We start from the raw sequence: 23,724 nt of genomic DNA, 5'->3' as shown, positions 1-23,724 counted from the left end.
GGTAAGCCATTTTCATGCCAGGAGATTTACTTACATAATCATGCTCTTTCAGGCTTCCAGGGTTTTAAGGTAGGTATTACTGCTCCTATCTTACATGTGAGGAGGACGGTTCAGAGAGGCCATGAAATGTGCCTTTTCACCCAGTCAGTGCTCTATGTTGGTGCTTCCCAGTGTTCAACCGTTGTGCCCTTTGCCTTATTTTCCTTAGTTATAAATTTCTATATTTGCTATAACAGAGTTTTTTCTGATTGTAGTTCATGGCAAAAAGTGAGTTATGAAGTTAATTTAGTGAATTTAAAAATTAGAATAGAGGACTAGTAGAGTGCCTCAAGCATGAGGCACTGAGTTCAAATCCCAATACTGCAAAAAAAGAATAGAAAGTATCAGAATGTATTCTACTTTTCTTCAAGCTTTCCTTTCTGATATGTTGTTTGTCCCTCTGTCTGTCTATGTATACATATGTATATGTAAGTATGTATGTACTGGTGAAATATTACATAGGAAAATATATTTCTTATTTTGGATCACTGTCAGAAAGTTTGAGAGAGACTATTCTAGAGTCCCTAGTGGTCAAATAAACATAAAAGGCTGCGGTAGAGCTTTCTGTAATGTCTAAAGCACCCCACAAGTCTAAGTTATCCTTATTTGTTATTGCAAGGTGAAGCAAATAAATAAGGGACAGCAGAGAAGGAGTGGTGTGGTATTACTCCACCCATCCAGTCCATGCAGATACTACCTACCTATCACCGTATCATGTCCAAGGGAGCCAGGACTCAGCTTCGACATTCCTCAACCCATCACACCAGGTGTCAAGATAAAAGCAGTTCCCAAACCCTGAAGGAGGTTTGTGTATTGTTGGAGTCCTTTGGGAAACAGATGTGAACCCTGTGACACCATGAGGGTCTTTGTTTACAGGTCCCAAAGGGTTTGCTCCTATCTATTCCCTTCTAATACTCCCCGACCACCATTACTGTCACCATCTTTATCTGGAAGTGATACCCTCTTTCTGCCTCTCAGAGGGTATCAGAACAACCCAGAGCATCAGCTGTCCCCTTGAAACAAGGATGGTAAGAGGCCCCTCTGGCCAAGGCCGTTTTCACTGGAACATGTTCTTTCCTCATTAATTGCCATTCATGAGAGACCTGCATGGAATATGGGGTACACAACTGCCCAAAGTCCCTCAGGAGATATGTTGGTTCTCAACTGACACAGCATGGTCCCCTTCTGGGACCATTCTGTAATCATCCCAAAAAGAACCCGGTCTTCCCTAAGTGGAAACCACATGTAAAACTGCTTCTCTGCACCCTGCAAAGCAAACCTGCAGAACTGGCAGTTCTATGTTGGCAGTGCTTATATATGGAACCACACCTGAGTAGTCCTTGTGGACACAGAGATCCGACAATCACGTGTCAAATGCTCTTTCAGTGAGGTACGTGATGCACAAGAAACATCTGTGTGTGGATTTTAAGTCAAGACTCAACATGACATGCTGAACTATGTGAGGGAGAGCTCAGGAAGCTCAATTACCAGATCAGAAAGCAGGCTCTCAATGGTTTATGGACCTCACTAATGAATGGGTCCCGTGGCCTGTGCTGGACCAGCTTTTTAGAGCTCTGCCAGCCTGCTTCCCACACATCTGTAAATCCATCAAGCTGTAATACATGGCTAGTGCCAACAGAGGCTGAGGTCTAGGCCTTTCTCTCGGGGATACATAGAGATCTCAAATCATTAATAATTCATCCTGGAGTAATGAACCTAGCTGTACCAAGTCATGAGCTGTAATAATCAAGTGACAGATCAATTTATTACTTCAGTGTGCCAAAAGATAATGGTAGTTAGTAGTGGAAAGGTACAGGTTTTTCCCAAAAGTTTCCTAAAACTTAGATCAATGTGTTTTTAAAGTTCCAAAATAAAATGGATCATTAAAAGGGAAATGAATCCTGTTGGATAGCTTTGAGTCTATTTATATTCAGAGTTGCTGATCCAGAATTACTGTTCCTTTTTTTTTTTACGAATGCCTTTGGGTGTTGGGGCCTGCAAGTCTGAGTAATTATTACTCATTAATTAAATCTAAGAAGGAGAACAGCTTGAGATTTGGGAAAGGAAAGTTGGAATAGTTCAGAATCATTCCCCCAAAATCATCAAAAATAATTTGAGGTTTTATGAGGAGTAGCTGGGTTAAGAATAAGAGTCTCATGTCTCCAAAGAAGCTCCTCTCATCTTTAAACCCTTCAGTTAGCATTCACTGTGCTTCTCCTGTGCCAAGCACTATGCTCAGTGCTAGTTCGACCAAGTGAAATATCACAGTCGCTGTCCTCGGGCAGTGGTAGAGACATCAATACTGAGTGATAAATGCAGGAGCAGACCAACTTGTCTACCTGCATCAGGGGGTAGGGCTGGAAGAGACCAGGCAGGGGACAGGAAGGAAGGGGGACATTTGAGCTGAGCCTTGCATACCAAGTTTGCAAAAAAAGAAAAAAGAGTAAGATCATTCTAGGCAGAGGAATGACATGGATAAAGGGAGAAAGATGGGAAAAGGAAAAGAGGACAGAGTGAATTATTATCCTTATCACTGCATTTCCCATGCACAATCACATATAATCTGTATGACATGTCATGAAGGAAGTGTGTCATTCACCTGAACTGTCCCTACTTTTTAGAAGGAGGAACCTAATGCTTAGAGTTTTAGCATACCAAGTAGCTTTCCCAGTGATCCAGAGCTGGGAGGTAGCAGAGGAAGGCTTAGAGATGAGTTGGGGAAGGTATACTATTTGTAAGAATTCCAACTTTGGATGTAGCTCAGTAGACCACTTACTAGCATGTGCCAGGCACTGGGTTTGATCTCCAGCACTGAAAACAAGACAGAACAAAACAAAAACAAAAAAGGGACCCATCACAGATTTATTGTCATCATTATTAGAACAACTGAACAACAGAAGTGTTGCTGAAAAACACATTTTTGTGTTCCTTCCAACGACCAGGAGAGATGTGCAAGTGTTGCATGTTGTTTTTAGAAGAGGAGTGATGGCCAGATTAGAGCTACATTTCAGACAGTAACGGTGGCAAGGGACAAAGCTGAATGTAGAGATGTTTGTCAGGAGCCGAGTTAGAAGACTTTTATGTTAGTCAGATACAGTGTGGAAAGGTGGGCAAAGGGTCATCATCCAAACCATTATATTTTTATATTGGCATGCAATTTGAAAGGCTTTCATATAGAAATAGCTTGCATAGCTTTAGCATACTGAGTTACAAGGGACTTATGTGAAATGAGGGGTAAGTCTAATGTCTTAGTTCTTTTGGGAGGGGAAGCATAAGGACAGAGAATTCCCTTCCCCCACACAGGAGCAGATGTGGAAAGCAGTGGTGCTTTAAGAAGCTTGTAAATATGCCCACTTGCTGATTGACTGAGGCACTGAACCAAAGTCTCTCTTCTTTGCCACGTCCTAGTTTGACTGCATTAACTCTTTCAGATTGGCAATTTGAGGTTTGTTCTGGGTAGATGGAAAACACCAAGTAAACCCAGCAGACCCAGGTAAAACTAAGAAAATGTTTATAAAATATCCTTTTGTAGACCCAAAACAGGCCAGGTTATCTGTGGCAACTCTCTCTGCTGCAGGTGTTGCTTAGCAATCCAAAAACAAATTTTCCTCCTCCTGGACTCTACCACAGTTAAAGTTCTATACCCCTAACCACACCTTGCCTCCTCCAAAGGAGGAAGTTAAACTCTTAGCATAAAAAATTATGGAAAAGTACACATCTGCTGATAAAACTGGTTGATGTAATATTTCAGTGAAGGCTCAGTTTAGAAACCAGCACTTAAGGTACATAATAGAAGTGTATAACAGAAACAGTACAGGCATTGATAGGATTGTGTGAAAAAATGTTCAGTATAAATAGCACTAAATGCTGGAGAGGCAGGCCTGTGCAAACTGCCCATCTTTGCCCAGTTTGTCTTTAGGTTCAACTTAGTCATGAATAGCTTCCTTCTTCTAGCAGGTGATTCAGGGAAGCTCCTGATATTTTCTTAACAATACTGAGTGGCATGAACTTTTAACACATTTGTTGCTGGTAGACCACTTGTATGTTTTATACACAGGGCCAGTCAGTGAACAATTGAGTTTTTATAGCTAAGTCATGGAGATTTGGGCATGGAGTTCAGATACATGTTTTAAATAATTGCTTATCCAAAAATATGCATATGAATTTGGCAAATTACTCTGACTTAGCTACTGCTGATCCTGTGAGTTCCTTAAATGTTGAGTATGTGACAATATAAACACAGTCATATACATGGACATACAGTACTGAATTGTTTCTGTTTATGCCACATGTTTCACTTAATGTGAGCCACATGTCTAATTGGATGGGACTTTAGTACTTAGAGTCTGAAGTGCTAAATTTCCTGATGTGATTTTTAAATTCCAGATCTGCCATTTTAAAAATTAGGTCTATTTTGTGCTTGTGTTTGCAAATGAATTAAAGCTGTCAAGAGTTTTTATATTTGTACTAGAGAAAATGTTAATGAGTACAGTTATTTAAGCAGTAGCCAAGAAGTTGTAACTACAAGGGATTAGCAGTTACCTGGATTTGTGGAATAGGGATTCAGATGTGCAAAGGTTTGTATTTCAGCAGATAGTTGCTTTGGCCAGTTGGTTGGGTGATTGGTTGTTTTAGGCAAAATGGAAATCATAGGGTGTGTCATATCCTGAAATAACAAAATAGCCTGGATGTCAAATGAAGATTTAAGAACTTTAGTAGATGAAAAACAAGTAGAAAAATCTCTCTTGATTCATGGTATCTACAGATGCCCCAAGTTCTGGTTCCTATAGAGGAGTCTACACATAGGAAGATAGACATAGGACACAGGAACCTCAGCTATCTCTGCATGCACTATTTCTCTCATTTGTGCCTTTTTTTCCCCCCCTTCTTCCTAGTGTTGCTAATAATCACAAGCAGAATCTGATGACTGTGGCAAACCTTGGAGTGGTTTTTGGACCCACCCTTCTGAGGCCTCAGGAAGAAACAGTGGCAGCCATCATGGATATCAAATTTCAGAACATTGTCATTGAGATCCTAATAGAGAACCATGAAAAGGTAATATCTAATTGAGCCCTTGCAGAAAAGAGTTTACTTTGGGGGAAGATCTATTGGAATTGACCTTCAGGGTTGACTCAGCTTTGCATTGTTAATGATTCTTACACTAAGGTGGTGAACTTGCTGATTGTGGTGGTCTTGGTGGTAATGGTAGGCCTTATTCCTTGAGGGAGGTGGCAACAGCAGGAATGGTGAACCACCCATATGGTTAGGGTGGCAGTGGCAGGGGTAGGGTAACATTTATTGAGCATTTATTCTATGCCGGGAACTATGCTGAGCACTTTGCATATGTTGCCATTTTATCCTCAACGGTCCAGTGAAGGGCTACTGTTAGGAACCTTGTTTTGGAAATACCTTTTGCCAAATTTTTACTTGATTGTCTTCTTAGGAATTTATGAGTTTTATATATTAAGAATATTAAGCTTTTTTCATTTGTGTTGCAAATATTATTCTTTTAATTTGTCTTTTGATTTTATAGATGACTTATTTTTTCATACAGTGTGTGTATATGTATATAGTTCATCTTTGCTTTTTCTGGCAGGAGAAGGTTCCTCCTGCCCCAAATTATGAAGCATGCTAACACAGAGCTGCCTTCATAAAAGTGTGAATAGGGGACACTGAGCTTCCCTCATCTGTGACCTCATTGCTCTTAGTAGCAAATTCCATGTGCTCTTGGAACCTGTACACGGTTCACCAGCTCAACGTTTGGCAGCCACAACGCTGGGATCTAAATTTTTGCTGCTCTTTCTAAAGAAAAACTTTGCCTAGAATGGTGAATTAATTACACAAAATATATCTAGACTATAACCACTTCTCATACCTACAACTGATAATACTAATGTAAGCCACCATCAACTCCTAATTTGCTTCCTTGCTTCTTTCTTGGCCTGTTTATTTTGATATCAGCTCCTGCAATGAGACTTTTTGACACAGTAAATCCCATCCTGTCAGTTGTCTATTGCTAAGAACTATCCAGTGGCTTCTGATTTCACTCACATGAAGGTCAGTCTTTATAGGAGCCTCTAAGTCCTACATGGTCTCTGTCTCCTGCTGTTATTAAGCCAATCTCATCTCCCATGCCTCTCCAATAGCCACCTTGACTGCCTGCTCTTTCTTGGATATGACAGACACACTCCTACCTTTGCAATTGCTGTCCTCATTACTTGGAACAATCTTCCTCCATAAAACCACATGGTATGTTTTCTCACTGCCTTCAGATATTTTTAGTGAGGCCCACCTAGATCTCTCCAATTAAAATGACAGAAAGGTCAGGCATGGTGGCTCATACCTGTGATTATAGCTACTTGGGAGGTGGAGATTGGAAGGATCACAATTCAACACCACCCAGGCAAAACATTTGCAAGACCCTATCTCAACAATAAAAAGCTATGCATGGTGGTATGCACCTGTCATCCCAGATCCACAGGAAGCATAAATAAGAGGATCATGATTCAGGCTGACCAGGGCATAAATGCGAGACCCTATTAGAAAAATAGTTAAAGCAAAAAGGGCTGGGAGTTTTGACAAAAGAGGTAGAGTGCCTACCTAGCTAGCACAATGCCTTGAGTTCAAATTCCAGCACTGCCAAAAAAAAAAAACAGTCCTAGCCTCCACCATCCTTTTCCCCCTTTCCCTTGTTTTTTTCCATAAGACAGGGACTTTTATCTATTTTGTTCACTGCTTGATGTCCAGGTTCTTGATAGACATTCAGGACATAGGTATTGGATGAATAGAACAGCCAGCCTCCAAAATGACTCGGTGAGCCTTCTCTCCTGGTATTCACTCCCTTGCATAGTCTGCTCCAACTCTGAATAGAGCTGGGCTGTGTGGTCAGTAGGGTATGACAAAAGTAATGGAGCATGACTTCTAAGACTAGTCATGAACGGCCTTGCACCTTTGCCATGGGTTCTGGACCTGCTCAACTTTTTGGTTGGTAAGCCCAGGTTGTGAGGAAAGTCATGCAGCCCTCTGGGGGAGAAACTGAGGCTTCCTGTCAACAACCAGACCAACTTTCCAGTCATTCAAGCCAGCTACCTTGGAAGGGTGCCATCCAGCACTAACTGGGCCTTCAGGTGATACAGCCCTAGACAACATTTGAGTGCAGCCTCATGAGAGATCTTGAGTCCCAACCAGCCCAATAAGCCCTTTCTCAATTCTTGACCCACAGGAACTAGAAGACCTAATAAATGTTTGTTGATGTAAACCACTGGGATTGGGAATAATTTGTTATGGAATATTATATAACTACTAAATCTCTGAATATAAACTTTCACAAGGTAAAAAAGTATCCTCCAAAGTTGTTTAAGCATCACAGTCCCCATCTTACATGGTTAATGAGAAATAGAGAAATAAAATGTTTTATCTGAAGGAAAATGTCTTCTTTCTATCCCCAACGTTGGAGCCCAATCTGCTAACATTCCTCAAGTGTAGGAAATCAGATGTAGGAGCAGTTTATGCTCTCTATAATAAAAATGAACCTGTGAAAAGAGAACAGAATATAACAGCAGTTAATAATATGTGACTGTGAGCATCTAGATTACTTAACTTCTCAATAGTATCAGTGACTGATGACTGGAGATGTTTGTCTTTTGCTCACAAAACAGTTCAGTGCAGGTGTTCTCAGGGTAGCATCCTCTACAGTGACTCAGCAATCCAGATACCTTCCATCTTGTAGCTCTGCCTTCCACTCTTCTCCACAATCAGCCAGCAGATGGAGAAAGGAGAGAGCATGGAAGAGTGGGGAAGGTTTTATGGACCACACCTAGAAGATGCTTGCTTTATTTTTTTCCACATTCAACTGACCGGGCCAGTCACATGACCACATCTAACTGCAGTGGAAGCTGGGAAATGCAACCTGTGTGCTCAGAGGAAAGGGAAGCAAGTTGATGATCAATTCCCCAGTCTTCCACATTCCTTCTTTTGTTACTTCTGTGAGATTTAAATAAGGTGATTTATGTAAAGGATGTACCGAAGGTCCTGGCTGATAGTAAGCTTCAGTAATTGTAAATCATTATTTTTAGCAGTCTCAACAGATATCTTTGGAAGTGGAGCTCAAGTCTGTCTCTGAATATCAAATGTGCCCCTCCCCCTAATAGTATTGTTTGTAGTTTAATTACCTCTTAAATAAAATTATTTAAAATGTTGAGAAAGTTCTAGGAATGAGATGTTTGATTTTGTTTGATGTCCCTAAAACAAGCAATGTCAAATGGTTTTTTAACTCTTAACTGTTTTGAATATCCTGGGGCCTACCAGTATTGAAACTTGTATGAACAGTCATCCCATCTTGGGCACAACACATAGAGATAGAAATATGAAATGCATGACAGGCCATAAATATATGGGCAGGGGTTGATGAAAATACTTAACCTAGTTTGGTGGGTTACAAATTATGTTATTCTTTGATGTTGATTTGGTGTTGTACATATAAAGAATATTGTAGTACTTTAATATATGTTTTTCATTGGTCCATGCCAGAGAGTGGAATGAATCACAGTAGGATTTATGGTCTTGTGGATCCTTTGGGAGTCAGTGAAGGAGTGTGAGGGAAAAACATACCAGGATGAAGGCTGGCTCCTCAGACCAAGTCTCCAGTCATGATGGAGTTAGTGTACCATCAAGATAAGAGTTTTTAATCTGGGTTTCATGGTGGGCCAGTGTTATATGCAAGACCTGTATATGTATGTTATTCTGGGGAGAAAGTCCATAATATTCATTAGGATTGTCTTTCTAATAAAAACAACTTAGAATAGGCAGCTTGCCTCCTTTTTAAATGTAGCTTCAGGGATGCCCTGATGCAAAGCATGGAGGCTGCTATCTTGATTTCCTTTAGAAGCTTCTAGTGTTTACCATCTTTACCCATACACTGGTCTCTAGCTTTCTGGGGAGAACACTTTGAATAAAAACCTGCCAATAAAACTTAAATTTAGCCATTAAATCCAGAGCATTTTTATATTCTTAGGAAATATGGTCAAAGACTTGTTCTTTAAAATCCACAATATTAAAGCCTTGGTTAATAGTATTTAATACCATTCCCTTAGGATCTCTCTCTCTCTCTCTCTCTCTCTGTCTCTCTCTCTCTCCCCTCTCACTCTCCCCCATTCCCCTCTTCCTCTTCTTTCTTCCTCTCTCTCTCTCTCTCCACCTCCCTCTTCTCTTTGTTTCTCGCTCATAAACAGCTATTCTAGAAGTGACTACTTTTCTCTATAATTTTCAGTGTCAGGAATTGGACAAGATCCTGAACCACCACTTGCCAAAATGCCTTCCAGCAGCACCTTTGCATTTGATAACAGGTCTTGCTTGAAACAGGTCCTAATTCAGGACTTAAATATGTCTCCACAGTACCTGAAATAGTATTCTCTCATGTGGTTAAGAACATTTTATATAAAGTAGTAACTTTGTATCTTGGAATAATAATTAGGAGAGATCCAGGAACAAATTGACAATAATGCTGAACTGATATTGTAGAAACCCAGGTGTGTAGCCAGTGGACCAGTTCAGTAGAGACAGAGAGAACCACATGACACCTGTTGTAGTTTTCTTTTGCTGCAGAGTAAATCATCTCCAAACATAGTGACGTAAAGTAGCTGTGATCTTTCTGCTGTCAATTCTTGGGGTCAGAAACTTGAGGGGGGTTCATGATGTCCCCCTTGGACATCAGTTGGGGACTTGACTGGTACTAAAGGATCCAAGATGGCCTCACACTGGGATGTTGGTACTGGCTGTTGACCAAAACAACTTGATCCTCCTCCACATGGCCTCTCTTTCTCTCTCTATCTGCCTATGCGATCTCTCATTATCCCAATGGTCTAGCCAAACTTTGAAGTGGGTAAACAGAGGACACTATTAAAGCCTAGGTCTGCAACACACAGAGTGTCACTTCCTCATTCTGTTGGACAAAGCAAGTCATGAGTCCAGCCAAATTCAAGGGTGGGAACTTATGTTCATAGTATAGTTTAGATATGGCTTCAGTGTGTCCCCTTAAGGGTTCATATGTTAAACTTAATCCCCATTGTAAGGTATTTATTAAGAGAATGGAAACTTAACCTGACGGTGGTGTTTATGTTATGTTTATGTTATAGCTTTTGGAAGGTGGTTAGGATTAGATAAATTAGGATTAGATAAAATCACCAGTGTAGAAACCCCATGATTGAATTACTGGAAGTTTTATAAGAAGAGGGAGAGAGCAGAAGACAGACAGATGTGTACACACACACACACACACACACACACACACACACACACTGCATACACATTGCACGTATACTCCCTGTCTGTTGCCATACGATGCCCTATACCACCTCAAGACTCTGCTAGCAAGAAGACTATCACAGAATGTGGTCTTTTGGCCTTGAACCTCCAGAACTATGAGCCAAAATGAACCTCTTTTCTTCACAAAGTTACCCAGCCTCGGGTATTTCACTATAGTAATACAAGATAGACTAATACTCCACCTCTGAATGGGAAGAACAATGTGTATACACAAGCATGGGAAATTTATTGGCTGCCATCTTTGCAAGCTATCTACCATGCCTTATGGGTTTGCATTTAGCTTCCTTTGGGGAAGGCTTTGCCTTCTTATTAGTGGCTTGTACTAAGGATGTCCAACTCCTCAGATTTTTCATGAAAAGTGCTCTTCTGCTTTTCCTCAGCATAGCTATTTTAGATAAAACCAGAGTCATCAGACAGTTGGGGTAATGGCAAGTTCAGTCTTCAAATACTCTTTGTAAGCCTCAGTATGGAGAACTTAACCCAGAAGTATCAAAAACGGGAAAAACAGTTTGGCTTTAAAAATCAACATTGTAAAAAAAGGAAAGAGGGGCTCAGGTGTGTGGCTTAAAGAGGTAGAACACTTGCCTAGCAAGCATAACATTCCGGTTTCAATCCCCAGAACCGAGAAAGAAAGAAAAAGAAAATGGAATACTTGCTAGCTAGAAAATTCAGTTTCTCTAATCTGATGAATACGCTCTTGTTTTTAAGGGAAAGACCTCTGCATTCTAACTGACTGAAACATGATCTTTTCTCTTTGATTATTACTTGTTCACCGAGGGTTAACACTAGACATGGAACCCAAGGGTTTTGGGGTTTTTTTTTTTCTCTTTTTGAATTTTTTTTTTATTGTGCTGGGGGTATATTGTGGCATTTACAAAAGCTCTTAACAATATAGCAAATATATCATACTTGAATTCACCCCTTCATCATTCTCCTTTATCTTTCCTCCCCCCATTCCTGGAATAGTTTCGACAGGTCTCATTTTTCCATTTATGTACATGTATACACAGTATTTGCACCATATTCACCATCCTACACTGTTTCCCTACATCGTCTTTCCTCCCACTGGTACCAACCCCCCAGACAGGACCTACTCTCCTCCGATTTTATAAAAGAAAAAACAATGACATTTTTGTTTGTTTAAGATAGCTGTTCAGGGAGGTTCCTCTGACATTTCCATGTATATATGTATTATAACCTGAATTGGTTCATCTCCTCTATTTGTCTCCTTAATCACCTTCTCATGGTGATTTCAACAGGTTTTCAAAAAATCTATATTCATTCTTGTATAGAAGTATATCAACCATATTCACCTTATTAACTACCTTCTTTTATCCTCCCTCTCTTGTATATGACCTCCCCTTAGTGTGACCTGGTTTTCATAATACTGCTTTTAGTTATATTGGATCTGTATTCGCATATGAGAGACAACATTCAGCTTTTGGCCTTCTTGACTGGTTAACATCACAGTGTTCTACAGTTTCATCCATTTACCTGCAGATGACAAAATCTCATTCTTCTTCTTGGCTGAATAAAATTACACTGTACATAAATACCACGTTTTCTTAATCCATTCATCAGTTGTGAGGCATCATGGCTGTTTCCTTAACTTAACTATTGTGAATAATGCTGCAATAAACATGGGTGTGTCTTTACTATAAGCTGCCTTACATTCCTTCAGGCATATCCCTAGGAGTGGTATTACTGGATCATATGGTAGTTCTATTTGTAGTTTTTTGAGAAACCCCCATACAGTTTTCCATAGTGGTAGTATTGATTTGCATTCCCACCAACAGTGTATGAGGGTTCCTTTCTCCCTACAACCTTGCCAAAATTTGTGGTTGTTGCCATTCTAACAGGAGTGAGGTAGAATCTTAATGTGGTTTTGATTTACATTTCCTTTATGGCCAGGGATGCTGAGCATTTCTTTATGTGTTTTTGGTGATTTGGACTTCTTCCTTTAGAAAAACTCTCTCAGTTCATTTGCCCATTTCTTCATTGGGTCATTGATTTTGGGGGAAGTTTTGCTTTTGAGCGCCCTGTATATTCTGGCTATTAATCCCTTGTCAGATGTATAGCTGGAAAAGATTTTCTCCCATTCTGTGGGCAGCCCCTTCAATCTGGTGATCATTTCTTTTGTTGTGCAGAAGCTTTTTGGTTTCATATAGTCCTATTTATCAATCCCTTTTCTTAGTTGCTGAGCCATTTGAGTTCTATTTAGGAAGTCATTGCCTATGCCTGTTAATTCAAGTGTATTCCAGTGTGTTCCCTGATCTTTCCTTCATTAGCTTCAAAGTTTCAGGTCTTATTTTAAGATCCTTAATCTACTTTGAGGTAATACTTGTATAAGGTGAAAGACATGGATCAGTTTTCTGCATGCAGACATCCAGTTTCTCCAGTAACATTTATTGAAGAGACTGTCTTTTTGGAGCTTTGTCAAAAATCATGTGGGCATAGCTGCATGGATTCATATCTGTTTTTTGCCAGTACCATGCTGTTTTTGTTGCTATGGCTTTTACTGTAGTTTGAAGTTGAGTATTGTTGTAGTATCTCCAACGTTGCTCTTTTTGCTCAGTATTGCCTTGGCTATTTGTCTTTGGTGCTTCCAAATGAACATTAGGGTTAATTTTTAAATCTCTGTAATGAATGTCATTGGGATTTTGATGGGGTTTACATTGAACATGTACATTGCTTTTGCCAATGTAGCCATTTTTACGATATTGATTCTACCAATCCATGAATGTGGGAGATCTTTCCATCTTCACTTTCTTTCTTCAGTGACTTATAGTTTTCCTACAATGTCTTTTACCTTCTTTGTTAAGCTTATTCCTAGGTATTTTTTTGTGGGTATTGTAAATGAAATTGTTTTCCTATATTCTTTCTCAGTATGTTCATTGTTGGTATATACAAAGGTTACTGATTTTTGTAAGTTGATTTTGTATCTTTCTGCTTTGTTAAGGCAGTTTATTATATCAAAGTTTTTTTGGTGGAGTTTTTCGGGTCTTTTAGGTATTAGATCATGTCATCTGCAAATAGGGATAGTTTGACTTCTTCCTTTCCAATTTGTATTCCTTTTATTTCTTCTTCCTGCTCTGGCTAGGAATTCCAAGACTATAGTGAAAAAGAGTGGAAGAAGTGGACATCCTTGTCTCATTCCTGACTTTAGAGGAAATGGTTTCAGTTTTTCCCCATTTACTATGATGTTGGGAGCCCAAGGGTTTAAAATGAAGATTAACTTCTTTATGTTGCCACTAGTACATCTGCACACCTTCCAGATAGCTCCCTGCTGGGCCTTTTCTCTCAAAGAGAACCCCCTCCGCTATGTGTCTTCTTGGGAGCCGTCATGATGTATTTCTCACACACCTTCAGATTACTCAGAGCAAGCTTGCAAACTGCACAGTTACCTTGTCACAATGGTCCAGAAACTCTCTCCCAACAGACCTGGGAAGCAGTATTTTCCAGCATTTTAGGAAATAAACATCCCAAAGTTTTAGGAAGAGACAGAGAAGAAAAAGCCAGAAGATGTAAAATGTGTTTGGGGGCCTTTTTCCCTTGCTGGTAATATATTCTGATTTATTTGTTTAGTTGAAGTTAATGGATCTTTTAATGAATATAGTCAAATAATAATAATAATAATAATAATAATAATAATGCTCACTTTTACTTGTAGCTTATTATGCACAAGACATTGTGCTACATAGCTTTGTCTCTATCTTATTTAATTTTTATAGCAAACCTATATGGTCAATATTTCTAGCTCTGTTTTAAAAAATTATAAACCTGAAGTGCAGAGTTTAAGAAGCAGCTTGTTAGAACTAGAGTTGAATTTAGGGTCATTTTTAGAGCCCATGGCTATGAAAATACACTTAACTTGATTTCTCCTTGATACAGTAAACATTTATTTTGTATTGACTGTTGGTCCAAGATAAATAAGATACATCCTTTTATTCAAGCCACACTATTTTATCAGGATATAACTAATTATAACACATTGTTCAAAGTGACATCCAGTAAGATGAACCAAATGTGATATCACCACTGAGAAAGAATAATTTGGTTCTATTGGCATTGGGCTCTGGCTGATAAACGAGTTTTCTAGGCAGAGAAAGGGAAGAGATAGAAGGGACACTTTCCAGGGGAACAACATTAGTCAAACTGGATGTATTAAAATGACAAGGGTGTGAAAGGACTGTGGATTACTTGTTACCAAGTAAGGAAAGATGATGCCAGGTAGTTGGATCAAGCCCATTTTCAAGTTTTCTAAAAGGGTGGAATTCAATATTGAAAACTGGGAGCTCTAAGATTTTAAGTAGAGGGGTAAAATGACTTAGAAAGACATCTCTGAAAGCTGAACCAAACTGTACTCTGTTGATATCAAAGTCTCTTGTTAAATAAATGACAAAAGCATAGAGCTGATCTTGCTGTTGTAAACTCGCAGCTCAGACATACAGTCTTCACTTATTTTTAGAGTGAGATCCTAATGGCTTTTATTTGGTTCTTCCTGTCACACTTCCTAAGCGGAAATGCTAGCTCATAGCATCATTTTCCATCATTGACTCTATATTCCAGACTTTGCTTGCATTATACAACATCTGAAGAAGAACAGACTGTGGTCTTTTTTGTCCTGTAGTCAAGTGTGTCTTGAAAACTCAAGAGTACAAAGATTTTGGCTTGTACCATGCTTGCTTTAAGTAATGGTTAATTACTTAAAATTACTATTTTTATATAAACAGAATCTTTCCCCCAAACTCATAGCCTTTCACCTTAAAACATCAAGCAGGCAAATACTTGGGTTAGTATAGAAATAATCTTTATATGCTTCTAGTTAAGCATTTTAATAGTAGCTACTATTATCCAAGATACCCCCCAAATCAAAAATTCTGTAATTTCTTTTATTTATTGTTTCTTTCAATGACTTTGAAAACTTTAGATGTCTACAAAGAAGAACCATATCAAGAAAAAAAAACAGGCTATCTTCTTAACATAGTTTTGGTTTAAACAGGAAATTTTGAGCTCTGTGTGTGTGTGTGTGTGTGTGTGTGTGTGTGTGTATGTGTGTTACACTGTACTGCTAAGTTCCAACACATAATAGTAGGATTGGGACTGTTGGTTGCAATTCATGGCATTTCTTTTAGATATGGACATGGAAAGGGCTTCTGTATGTGAAGCAGGACATTTGTGTGCACATGTGCCTGTGTTTTTGTTAGTATTACCCTTGCTGCCTATTAATGCTTGACAACATAAGTTGTGATGATTCCTTTCTCAGTCCATTGGGCTTCAGAAGAGGTGAGAGTGTGGATCTTTGAATTGTTCATTCTCAGCAATCCCTAATGGTCCATGCCCCTTTTTAACATGTATTAATTCCTAATCTTATACTTCAAGAAGAGTTAGCAACTATGAATGAACCTGCTGAATACCTAGTGTAAATACCTAGTCCTAAGCAAAATGCATGCTCAATAAAATGCCAGTGACATTCATGCAGTTAGCCTGATTTGAGTTGGCTTGGGCCTACTAAACCACCTTGATCTGCTTTTACCAAAATGTTGTTGGCAAAGAAGTCCATTGTATCAGCAGTGGGCTTCATGCCCAAAATGTACATCAGTTAATATGCAGTTGATTTGGCAATTGACAGGTGTTTGCCAGTTGTATTTCATTTTCTTGACATTTCATAATTATTGATTTACAAAAGTGATGATGGAGGTGGTGATGACAACAACAGCTATGATGATGATAAGGTATGGCTGGATGCACTGAAATAGTTCCTGGTACTTTTGGTCCTGTTCTTAGGTTTGAAATAGGCTAGACTTACTTGTGTGCTTGGCTGAAATGCTTCTGTTCTGTCATAGGACTTTTTTCTTTTTTTTAGTGGCATGTGCTATATAAGATACTATTCATTAGTGTGATAAGTTCGTAGATCTCCCCTAATAAATTCCAGTAAACTAGTAATTATTTGAATTGAGAAGCTTCTTTAATATTGCTCAAGTGGGGTGGAGTTTGTTGTATTTTAATCTGTTACTCTCTGTCAGCAAAGATAACAGGAAATAAAATCCTGGAGATATGGAAGGTCATATATCTATATATACACCCTCAGTTACCAAGTACAATTGGTACCTTTTAAGAGATTTTTAATAAAATTCCCCAAACTGCTTTCCAAATTGTTGGTCCATCTGCCAAAATACTGATCTCAACAGGACATAGGACTTCCCACTGTCCTTAAAGAACCTCTCTGTAGCTATAGCCTCTGAATTGGCTGTTTTGCAGTTATAGCAAAAGAGGCCTGCTGAAGCTTGCCTGGCTCTCCAGTTTAAAGGTGCTGGGCTTATGGCTCTGCCTGCCCTCTGCAGTGCTGTCATGAGAACGAGTGAGCAGAGTGTAAACCTTGCCCAGTAGCCTTCCATTCCTCAGTCAGATAGATGCTCCTCAGATTAAATAATCCAGCCTATAGTACATGGGACAGTCATGTTTTTGTGTCTCAAGAAAATGTTCCATCCCCTTTCTTATGTAAGCTTCTCTGTTTTGCATTGTAATCCCCAGGCCTGTGCTATGATTTATTGTCTTAGAGCTACTTTGCAGTTATAGACCAGTTATTCATCATGACCTAATTTTCCTCCCATAAAAATCACTGCACATAATAAAGAGTACACCGCACACTTTATAGGGAGACTCCTAATCCTCTTAAATTACAGGGGCAATTGGGATTGGGAAAAGGTGTAAAAATGTATATACAACATGGCTAAGAACAAATTCCACAAGTGTCAACACTCTACAACATCAAGATGGACCAGAAGGGGCCAGGGAACTTGAATTTTGTTGACAACACAAGGGAAAAAGAACAGCAAAGTCTAACATTGCTGTAGGCAGTTAAGATTGATGTTTTTTTGCAAAGAGCAGTAATTAAATTTACACTTATAAATTAAATCCTTGTGTCCTGACTGCAAATAATTCATTTGGAGTCTCAAGTTATTTCCCTTCTTATCCACTGTATGTCTCCTTTTTTATTGAATGCAATGATGTCTTTGGAACAATGAGGGCCAAGCTGTTTGGTGCTTTAGTCCTCACCGTGGTCTTTTACAGATGAGATATCAAGGTCACATTTGCTCAAGGTCACAGAGCTAGAAAATAACAAAAAACAGATCTCTCTAACTCTAAAATTTATGATCTTTCCATGTTTCCCTGTGTTTCAATTTAATAATTAATAATAGATATAAAGACCACAAGTGGCTAAGCCTAGGACATTCAAGATGTCTAGGTCCCTGTTCAGAGAACTGTCTGTAGAGCTATAGCTTTCACCTATGGTGAAAACCACCTCCTACAGTTGATTCTATTCTGCTCATAAGACTTTTATTTTAGAGAAAACACCCAGTGAACTAAGTGACATTTTTTCCTCCTGTGTTTCCGTGTCTCTTGGACGAACCAGTTAATTTTAGTGACTCTGAGTTTCCTCACTTACAAGATGGCAAGAATAATAGTATTCCTGTTTTGTGGTTATGGTGAGTTAAAAAGTCCATGGAGTTAATCCACATATATAACTTAGCATGGTATGCACTCAGCAAATTTGGTTGTTTTTATTGTCATGGAAAATTTCCATCACCACCACCTGCCTGCTCTTTGCCAGATGCTATGTTAAGCATTTTATGCACCCTGTCTTTTCAATAATTATGCAAGATAGGCTCAGAGAGGTTAAAGACCTTGTCTGAGATCATACAGCTAGGAGGTGGCAAAGACAGGATTTGAACTCAGGTCTATGGAACTTCGAAGCCTATTTGCTTTCTTTCTGTGTAAATACTTTAGAGTCTCTTCCTATATTTCATATGGTGATATGGCAAAGAAGTAGATGTCAGTAACAGTAAAGTCAGTGTAGCTGTTTGTGTTGCTCACTGAGTGAGCAGCAGACCCAGGACTCAGCCTGAGGCTGTATGACTGCAGAGACCAAACCAATCCTGACCTCTGCTTTGTGTGGCTTAAGTGAAAACAGTAGCTTGGTATTTATTTATGGACCTGTTAATTCCATTTGCAGGAAGCTTGAAATTGGGGATACTTGGAAGGGTTACCCAGGGTTGTATTTTTATTTTATAATTCTATTCTCTAGTACTTTCCTGTGGGCTTAACAGTCTTCCTAACTATTTTCTGTAAGATATTCCTGACTAAGTCTGAATTAGTTTGTAAACTGGACAGTATTACAAGGACATTTGGGGCACAGAATAAATCTCCTCTTTTTGTGTTAATTTGGAAAGTCTGTGTGAAATGAGTAGATTGTTCAGGCTCATGGTAGAGCTACATAAATCCACTGCTCACAGAGTATATGAGCTTATGCTCCAGTCCTTCAGCAGGATCATTTATGTGATGATTCTTCCTGTCAGCCTGAAGAAAACTTCATTTGATTCTCTTGAAATCCTCTCTCCTAAATGAAATAGAATTAGAATAACCAACAAATTATGAATGCTCAGATTCTCATCAGAATTCCAACTTGAACTTTCGGCAGAGAGGCAAACTGTTGGCCTGGCTAGAAAATCAGCTTGCATGTGTTCCAGTTTGGGAGCAAAACAATCGATAGCAGTTTGGAGAATGATCGCTCAGACTCCTTAGTGAATGTCTTGCCCTGCTATGACTTGGCCTGATTTACACAGGTGTCCTTGCACTTTGGAAAAACACATGTGACAATGATGATTATGATAGTAATATTTATATTTTGCAGTGTGCTTATTTGCACATTACTACATTTTATCCTGAGAACAGCCTGACAGATTTCAGAAGTAGCCTTTAGGACTGTAGGTCTTACCCATGGTGAAAATCTCCTCCTGGAGCTGATCCTATTCTGCTCAAAAATTTTGTCTTTTAGAGAAAACAGCCAATGAATAGAGTAAAATTCTCTCTTGTGTTGCCATGTCTCTTCTGCTGTGTTCTATAGAAATATTGTTTTGGAAGTAATTTTTCATTCATCCGTCTAAATCCATGGTCTTTCCTCAAAACTTACCCTTTGTTTCTCCAACATTTATTGCAGTTCTTACAAAGAGTAGATGCACCCTTTTTATTGACAGCTGAAATTAGAATGTATCTGTTTTCTTTCCTCCCATTGTAGCTGAGTAAGAATCTCACTCTCAGTGACTCATTAGGAAAAGAGAAAATTTGGAGGCCATAGGTAAAGAGGACAAGGGGGAATGAGAACCAGGCCTGTCCCTAACTCTGAATTCATTCTGAAACACTTAGCAAGGGATTGCTCAAGGTTCTGCACTTAGACCAGAGGCAGGTGCTAAGAGACCCCATTGTCATCATTATCATCCTCATCTCTTTTTGCTAATTTGTGAAAATCTACACTTGCGGGTTTGGTGGCACAGCTTCTGTATGAAAATTGGCTGGAGAGGCCCTGGGATTCCACTCTTGCTTAGATGGCTGGCAGGTCACATCTCTCATTGTGGGACTATCATCCAACTTACTGCGCTCGGTTGACCTACAGCTCACGAAGGAGTCATGTGAACACATATATGTAGGAACAACTTTAGAATGTCATTGATAATGGTGCGCAGTTAGGATGTCAACTAAGAGCAGCTATGGCTAAACAATGGACAAAGTCAAAGGAAGGAGAAAGTTTCTTAGAGGTTGCATTCCTTGAGCTCAACAACAACCACATCCTTTTCCTTTCCTCCATTGTAGAGGCTTAGAAAGAGACTGGAGACATATGCAGCACCAGAAAACTTATTATTAGGAGTTCCAACTGCTCTGGAAGTTAGGGTATCTGTTGCTTTCATTTAAGTCTCCTCCTTTTCTTACCCCTCACCCCAACTGATCTCAGCTATGTGTGGTGATTCAGTGTATCTTGTTGCAAATTGTCAGTCCCCTGGGGAAGATTTGATAATGCTGCCTTCAGACAGCTGTGTTCAGGAGTGAGACTGACTTAACCAGCTGGCTGGCATCATTGGAACCCCAGAACCTGCCAACCCATGGAGAGCAGCTGTTTGGTTTGAAATTCTTAGAATTCTTATGAATTTGCTTTCTGTATAAGATTTTGAGTTTTTCTTTTAAATGCATATACAAAAGAGAGGACCAGGAGAAAGATTCTGGGATATCTATGACCGTCCACAGACAAAGAGCAAGGAGGCAGCTACCACTATCCTCTTGTGTCTCCTGGCTAGTGAAAAGAGAAAATTCAGAAGGAAAATAACTTCATAGAGTCAAAGATGACAACAAATGGAACAGTAAATTTTGATATCTCAATAAAGTAAGAAAGTTATGTAACCATTATGAATCATGTTTAAAGTTTTTTTAATGAAGGGAGAATTCTGTAATATGTTAGATGAAATGTGTAGCATATAAAATTGTGTAAAGAATACAATCTCAATTACTGACAAGTGTGTTTAGCATTAAGTGAGAGTTCACACAAAGCACTCGACCCAGTGTGTGGTGTGGCAAATACTTAGTAAACCACAGCTACTGGGATATAAATTCTCTAACCATGGGGAACATATTTGCTACATCCAGAGTGCCTAGTGTAAAGTAGATGTTCAAAAGAATTTTGCTGATTGAATGAATGGGTGTTGTTATCATATGTGTTTAGAAATAAATGTAGAAAAAAAATCCAGATCACCTTAACTGTATCTATAATTGTGGCAACTTCACTTCTCTGTGCCTCAGTTCTTTATAAAATGCTGAGGACATTAGCTATCATGCAGAACCAAGTGAACTGCATGTAAAGTGCAGAGTGAGGTACCTGGCACCTGGGGAGCCCACAGTAAAGTGGCAGCGACTTCAGGATTGCGTGGTAAGCACCATCCAAAGGTTGGTTGTAATTAGAAAATTCTGTTATATTTTTAGCTGTAGTAAAAAGTTATGGATTTTTGTCTATCGTTTTTAAATTTTATTTTACTTTTGAATTAGCATGTATTAATAATGCAAGGGGGTTCATTGTAATAATTCCATACATGCATACAGTGTATTTGTAACAAGTTTACTTCCACCATCATACTTCCATCCCCCCTTCCATCCTACTCCATTTTTCAAACAGTCTTTGGTGGGTTTCCTTGTCTATCATTTTTGTCTCATCTTTTACCATGGGCTTAAACAATAATAATAATAATAACCCAAAAGGAAAAAAGCTCATAAATAAAATCTAAGTTGGTTATGGTGGTACATGCATGTAATTTCAGTTACTCAGGTAGGAGAATTGCAATCTGAAGCAGGCTCAGGCAAAAGCTCAAAACCCAACTTAATAAACTAAAAGCAAAATGATTGGGATCATGGCTCAAGTAGTAGAGTACTTGCTAGCAAGTCTGAGGTCCTTGAGTTCAATCTCTAGTATTGACAAAAAAGAAACAAAATCTAAATGCAAATGGCAGTTATCTTTAAATAATAGAACTAGGAGAATTTTTCTGTTTTCTTCTTGAAACTTTTCTACATTTTCAAAATTGCCACATATAGATGAATATATGTATAAATTTTCATATTTATGTATGTGTATACATGCACATACACACACTCTTACTTTTATCAAAGGTTAAAAAAAAATTCCCAACCTTTTAAACCAGAAAAAGGAAGGTCTGCCTTACCGGTATCGAAGAACTTGTGAAGTGAAAAAGATGTGCCCTCTAAAGACAGTTGGTGAGGAGGAAGGGGGTGGCTCTCCTTTGGATTGTTTTGGAATGCTGGTTAAGAAGGTTGTGAAGAAGTGAGAATGAGAACCAATGAAGAAATGAATGAAGAAAGGTAAAGGGAATCTTGATTAATTGGTTCTGGATAAATGGTAGTGAAAAACTTTTAAATACTGATAATAGACAGTGGCTTACATTTATCTCAGTTTTTTTTTTCCATTTCCATGGATCAAAAACGAGAACCATGGAAATTATGGCGGGGAGAGGGCGTCTGAAATGGGAGTGAACTGTTACTAAACTCTAGCATCAGCTCCTAAAGGAAAGTTTCTGGAAATGTTTGTAGTTGAGTCCTGAACAAATGCCAGATGTCTTCATTGATCTGTTCTTGTTAATCCTAGGCTACCAGCAAGCTTTCACTTGCACTGATTCAGGCCTGGACTTTCTTCCTAACTCCCAGGAGCATATAACCTTTTCGTGAAACTTTATTTGCAGATATTCAACACTGTGCCTGATGTGCCACTCACCAACGCCCAGCTGCACCTGTCTCGGAAGAAGAGCAGTGACTCCAAGCCCCCGTCCTGCAGTGAGAGGCCCCTGACACTGTTCCACGCAGTGCAATCAACAGAGAAACGTGAGTCCCTGCTGCCCAGGGCCCAGGTGGTGTGCGGGACAGCCCATGCTGCCTCACTGCTTGGGGTGGACACTTCCATCTTTTCATGTGCTGCTGGCCTTTTATATGCTTGAAGACTGTGTCTCATTGTCCCCTCTCAGGCCCCATAGGGCAGGAAGCAGAATTGCTAAGAATGAAAGGCAAGTCTTCTCTCAAGGATTCTCTTTCTAGATCTGTGGGCAAACACCTGAGCCTCTTTCCTCTGCTGCACAATCAGAGCTCAGCTCCAGTATCGCCTTTGTGGTCTCTCTTGTCAGCAGTTCCCATAGAACCAGTTTCCTTTGCTTTATGCAGTTTGTCATTAAATTCTTAGTAGAGGGAGTTTCATTCCTATTAGAATGTGCCTCTGTGAGGGCAGGACCCTGTTCTGTTTGCCTAGGTTTTCCTCTGTGGAGCTGGTACTTTAAAATGTTTGAAATTAGTTAATGAAGTAATTAGAGAATAATTTCTCTTTGTTCCAAATACCAGAGAGTTATCACAAATGTATCAAATCATTTTTATCCCAGGATTTCTGAATTCTTTGCAGTGATCAGGCACTGGGCCTCAAAATATATAGTTGTATTTCAACTTTTGTAAAAAGAGACTTGTGTGGTATAAGAGATGAGGCCTTGAGCTCTGATGGAAGCTGTTTTTTGTGATAGCGTTACCACAAGTGCAAGCCTTGTACCCCTCTCAGCATCAGTTTGGTCATTTGTAAAGTAGGCATAATAGTGCCTGCCTCATAAGACAGTTGTGAGGATTAAGTGAAATTATACATTTCAGCATCTGGCACAAAGCCTGGAACACAGTAAGGGCTAATAACAGAGAGCAGCTGCTACCATTATTAGTTATTGTTTAATCACACATAGATACCAGGGCTGGTTCATACATGCAACTGACATTTATTTACATGACGCCTGCTAGGACCTGGGAATATAAAAATGGGCCTTGTCTTTAAGGAGCTCATAATTGAGTAAGGGAAGTAGACCAGTGCATACACAATGTAAGTTGGCATAGTAACTATTCCTGTAGAGAAATGTGCATTAAGGGAGGCTGTTGACTGTCCTGGCTAAAAGCATGTACTGTGGTTGCCCCAGTGGGAATTCAGCCTCTACTGCTCACCAACTATGA

At 39.3% G+C, this 23,724-nt stretch overlaps 1 protein-coding gene across 9 annotated transcripts in view; it reads left to right on the top strand.

Annotated features, from left to right (window-relative positions):
- Arhgap26 (Rho GTPase activating protein 26) overlaps nucleotides 1-23,724 on the top strand; it is a 416,522-nt gene that overhangs the window by 307,115 nt on the left and 85,683 nt on the right. For 8 of the 9 annotated variants that reach the window (XM_074076754.1, XM_074076748.1, XM_074076752.1 and 5 more), the window contains 2 exons: nucleotides 4,935-5,094; nucleotides 22,437-22,575. In XM_074076754.1, the coding sequence (XP_073932855.1) occupies nucleotides 4,935-5,094; nucleotides 22,437-22,575 (299 nt within the window). The remainder of the gene's footprint in view (nucleotides 1-4,934; nucleotides 5,095-22,436; nucleotides 22,576-23,724) is intronic. The other variant, XM_074076757.1, reaches the window with a different exon arrangement.

Source organism: Castor canadensis, chromosome 6 (assembly GCF_047511655.1).
Source record: "Castor canadensis chromosome 6, mCasCan1.hap1v2, whole genome shotgun sequence".
Lineage (NCBI taxonomy): Eukaryota > Metazoa > Chordata > Mammalia > Rodentia > Castoridae > Castor > Castor canadensis.
The sequence above is the reverse complement of the archived record's forward strand: the minus strand, read 5'-3'. Positions and strand labels throughout refer to the sequence as shown.